The 4,914-nt window shown below is 33.7% G+C and overlaps 1 protein-coding gene across 1 annotated transcript; it reads right to left on the bottom strand.

Annotated features, from left to right (window-relative positions):
* Window positions 1-2,318: 2,318 nt before the first annotated feature.
* On the bottom strand, window positions 2,319-4,914 carry LOC124931634 (tetratricopeptide repeat protein 33). The gene is made up of 5 exons (XM_047472148.1): window positions 4,621-4,914; window positions 3,595-3,733; window positions 3,358-3,389; window positions 2,715-2,801; window positions 2,319-2,636 (listed from the first exon to the last, which is right to left on the bottom strand). Exons 1-5 carry the CDS (start codon window positions 4,894-4,896, stop codon window positions 2,502-2,504), a joined length of 669 nt encoding a protein of 222 aa, XP_047328104.1. The 5' UTR covers window positions 4,897-4,914; the 3' UTR covers window positions 2,319-2,501.

The raw sequence follows: 4,914 nt of genomic DNA, 5'->3' as shown, positions 1-4,914 counted from the left end.
CTCAACCTATTAATAAATACGGTTTATTGATGGAATCATGTACGAATGAGTCCTTACACCTATAAACAGATATGATTTCTAACGGAATAATACCGTATCTCTACATTCCGTTTAACGGTGTTTGGGGTGAACCCGGAACGAAATCCGGATTCTGAATTTTCTCTCTTCATTTCAACTCAGCATTCATTTATTAATAAAATAATGCTTCTGAATTGTGATTCGCCCGCAACAGGGGAACACCCCATTCGGTAGTAGAGGAACCGGATTGTCCAACAATTAGGGAAATTTATAAAAACATTGACCCTGACTAGAGTGAGAATTAAACAAACAAATGTCATTAAAAAATTTATTAAAAAAATTAGTTTATACATAAAACAATATTTAATCTAAATCAACATTCCATTAAATTTAAAAACAACTGCACAAACCAAACCAGCCAATATATAAGCCATGAATTAATCAACAAATTAGAAAATAATTACATATTAAATTTCAAGTATGAAATTACTATTTCTTTTCCTCTTGTGGCCAAATGGCATCTGAAACATTTTTCTCCTCTCTACCAAGTTCAGACTCTCTAAAACTCCTAAATTCTCCCCTCTAGATCTATACAATTTCTGCTGTAACTAATTTAATTATCTATAAATGAGGCTAGTTGATTTCTGCTGTAACTAATTTAATTATCTATAAATGGATTAAGAAGGGAAAAAATGTCAAAACGACACCCATTTTTTTATCCATTTTCTTTTTCTTCAAAACAGATCTCCCATCTCTCTTCCTCAGTACAGATTAGCCCTTGAGCTTTCCTTTATTTTCAATTCCCTCTGAATTTGCATCAGGTGATCATTTGGGCAACCTGATTTTACACCTGCTAATGATCTACTAGGAAAAAATAAATTATATTTCTATGGATCTTGAGTTTCCAAAGGTGCCACATGACAATGTATAATTATTGACTGACTTGTTTAAAACACTTCTAATTGAAGAGGTCTTCGAAAATAGAATCATCTTAAGATTCCATTGGTAGTGTCTTGTGAAAAAACAATTGTAGGAGTTGACAATAGCATACTTGGGTTTTATATGATCAATAAAGTTGAGAGTCTGAGGTTAAACAATATAAATCAGTTAAACAATATAAAGCATCCAGGATTTTGTTTGTTGATGTGAAAGGGAACCATTTTTGCATCCCAAATTTGAACAAGATTACCATTTTCAATTATGAAGCAAGGTCGGGTCGGTTTGGTGTTGGCCAAATTTGTCCCTGAAATCATATAAGTTGTTGAAAACACTCATTATGAGCATAGTTGTAAGGGTCCAATGATTATTTGTTCAGTTGTCAACTTCTACCAAGAAGCAACAATGTTTGAATTGGACTGAAAAAAAGGTGTTGCAACCTAAACAAATACCACCAAAACAAATAGATTGTGACCATGAGACATAAGAAATTAATCAAGGAAAACCCAAATAGTGAATGCGGATATCTTATTTACAAGAAGTTGGTAGATGTAAATTCGCACAAAAAGTTTATAGACGAAAAAAACTGCATAATTAGACATTCACATCTACATGCAGGTCATGCAAATAACCTGCAATCAAATCCTCTGCAATTCCAGAAAAAGGAATAAAAGAGAATAGTAAAGATGTGATTAAGAGATTGACAGTATCAGGAGAGTTTTTTTATGAAGAAACAAGTACCTGGAGCCTGGATATGATATTGATGATGAAAACATTGAAGATAAACAAAGAGTGAGTGGACAACACAGAAATCCCGATTTAGCCCTGCCTGGTTAAACAATATCAATTCAAATAACCCACAGGGGAATCAACTTGCACTCTCCATAGAGAGCGTAGTTTCGTAAATTATCTTTTGAAATGAGATTCTCATCACTTCTAGGGGCGAGTTTTCGACTACAGTGGGAACTTCTCTGTTTTTAACTAAGCCTAGCTTCAGAATTCTCTACAAACAAGTCTTTTGAAAACTGAAGCCTTCTTCTTCCTCCTCAACCAACTATATATGCAGACTACCAGAACAATTCTTCGCAATCTGTTCAATAACTAACCGCCTCCTTAGATCTGTCACATACTACCTTAAAAATCTTCTTCTCTGTGCACTATCTGAGATTTCTCTAAATTATGTGAAAGAGGCAATTTGTACAACTCAAAAATACTCTTTAAAATTAAAAAAATAATTACAGTTTGAATTCAAGGCACAGAAAAGGGAGAATTGATTGTCATCTTTAAAGAAAAGGAGAATTTTGTGTGACTATGCAAAATTTGAAGATATCTAAATTAAACTCCTTTACAAATTCAAAAAAAAACAACTTTTAACAACCAAGATATATAAATTTCAGTTTCTATATAAAACTTAGTTTCTTGAATAATTACAATCACTTGTTTATATTCAATTTGACGACCAGATTTTGCCTCTGATCACTCCTATGGTAGGATACAACAAATGCCCTAATACAGAATATATGAGCCAATAGAATGCACCTACCTGTCTAGAGAATCTCAGGCTTGTTTCCCACGACATAACGGTTCTTGTCAGCGGTCAAGCCTGTTTCATGAAGTTGTTTTCTCTTTTTCACTAGCTGGTATGCTGTTTTCCTGTCGTCAGTAGCATCTAAAGAGTCAGGCTGGAAAACAGAATTAATAATAAAGTGTAAGTGTAGCTAAAGATGGCCAACGCATTCATAATGGAAGAAGTAAGGTACCTTGAAGGTTAATGCTCTATCGAAACTCTGAATTGCATTATCAGGTTCACCAAAATTTAACTGTGCTCTACCAAGGGTGATCCATGCCTGAAAACAATCAACTTCTATGAGAATGAGACTAGTATTTATTTACTTTGTATTTGACTTTTAGAGCCTATTTGGAAACTAGTATTTTGTCACAATCACAATCTCATTCGAAAATCATCTAAGTTGAAACTGAAAATGATTTTTCATTTGGTATAAGATCATGATGAGATTATATTTCGTATTAGTGTGATTTTTTTGCTGCACTTCCTATACAAATAATTTATATATCATGATCTAAGTTATATTGTAATTGTTTGCTTCATTTGATATAGAGATATTTTCACAAGCATCAGATTATTTTTTCTTTTTATCATGATCAAATTAGTTTTTAATTTTTTAGATGAGTGTGATATTTGAAAAACATAAAAAATGTAGATTTTTAGGTATCATGATATGATTTTTTCTGTTCTAACAAAACAGCCCTAACTCGCAGTCAAATGCAAAGTAAAATCTACAAGAAATTGATGTGCAATTTAAGAGTTGTTTTTACGCTAGATTGTCATAAAGAAGAAGAAAAATAAAAGAGTTCTGGCAAACACAAGAACAAAGTACAAACCTCAGCCCATGATGGCTCTAATTCAGTAGCTCCTGCCAAACAGATATAACCAGTAAATATATAAAAGAAGATAACTGTTTCACCACATAATTGCTCCCTATGTCAAACAATGGAAGAAAAGTTCTTACATAGAGTTGTTACACAAAATCAATTAATAATAGAATGGACATCAAAGAATAAGAAAGGCAGTTCAATAAAAGGGAACATTTTTATCATTTTTCGGATAGAAGAACTCACTAGATGCTGCTTTTATTGCATTCCATGCATCTCCAATCTCGAGTAACACCTGAGCCTTCTGTTCATGCAAAACCGCTTTTAGTGGTGTCAAATTAAGAGCCGCTTCCCACTTCCCCAAGGCTTCCCGGAACTTCCCATCCTTTCAATTATAAAAAATATTTATGACATTACTTCTAAGCAAATATGATATTGGTGGTGAAACATCTACCTTTTATTTCTAGTCTAAGGAACACAAACATTAATAACAATCAATATGTTGGATCATCAAGAGAATAGGAATAAGACATGGCAGCACTCTCACCTAACAAATCCTTCTACATTAGGATATTTTTAAAGTCAGCAATTTTTTTAGGTTCTGAAGTCAAAAACATTACTTTATCATGAAGGGGCCAAATCCATAGTTCAAACTGGTTTGCCAATTTTTCTTTTGAATTTCACTAAATAAAATCCGTACCCACTCTTTGTCCAAATCACAAGAGTCCATAGTCATCTCTCATCAATCTCAAATAAAATAAAGGAAATTTCCTTTTCTATTCCTAACATATTAACAACTTTGCTCTTTTGTTGAACACTAGTATTTCCATTAGCCTATTTTGTAATCAAGTAATGAAACCACTAAATAAAGACATGATTCTCATAGAAGTGGGTAGTTTTGATTCTTATTTGAGAAATCCAACCAGAGTACCAGGGTTGAAAGCCCATGCGTCTAACAAGAATAATGAACTTATACTTGCATACATAATCTTATAATTGTAAATTTTCATTACTTGGAACAGTTGAAACACATTGTTCACATGATCACAAACCCATCGAGTAGTGTTAAACTATGCAAATTCTTACTATTTACAACTCAATCAAATTAATAATTCAACGAGCAAATGAACTCTTCCATTGGAAATCCAATATGAAGCTCAAATCCAATCATAAAAATGATTAACAGCAAGGTTTCAAATAAAAAAACTTCAAATTTCTTCCATGAAACAGACTCCCATACTACGTGTGAGGAAGAGCTAACTAAAAGAGTACCTCGGCGAACTTTTCTCCTTGCGCCTGAAATGATCCAGCCAATTTGATGGTTTCTTCGTCCTGGGAGGCTAGGGTTCCAGTGGGCACGTCTTCATCTGACCGGAATTCGGCGGTGGTCCCTATATCGCCCTCAACATCTTTAGTTCGCTTCACATTTTTATCGTCGTCACATTTGCTAGAATCGTGATGGTCGAAAGGTAGATTCTTGGAACCAGAAATGGCAGCAACCGATCGCTTCTTCGTGTTCTTGCTCTGCTCTTTCCATGTAAGTTTCATCTCTCCGACACTTACTCA

This window comes from Impatiens glandulifera, chromosome 3, assembly GCF_907164915.1.
Source record: "Impatiens glandulifera chromosome 3, dImpGla2.1, whole genome shotgun sequence".
Taxonomy (NCBI): Eukaryota; Viridiplantae; Streptophyta; class Magnoliopsida; order Ericales; family Balsaminaceae; genus Impatiens; species Impatiens glandulifera.
The sequence above is the reverse complement of the archived record's forward strand: the minus strand, read 5'-3'. Positions and strand labels throughout refer to the sequence as shown.

Excerpts from the sequence above, each read along its gene's own strand:
- LOC124931634 (XM_047472148.1), bottom strand. The coding sequence starts at position 4,896 with ATGAAACTTACATGGAAAGAGCAGAGCAAGAACACGAAGAAGCGATCG. Across the intron at positions 3,734-4,620 it reads AAGGAGAAAAGTTCGCCGAG|GATGGGAAGTTCCGGGAAGC; the intron begins GTACTCTTTTAG and ends TATAATTGAAAG. Across the intron at positions 2,802-3,357 it reads TAGAGCCATCATGGGCTGAG|GCATGGATCACCCTTGGTAG; the intron begins GTTTGTACTTTG and ends GATTGTTTTCAG.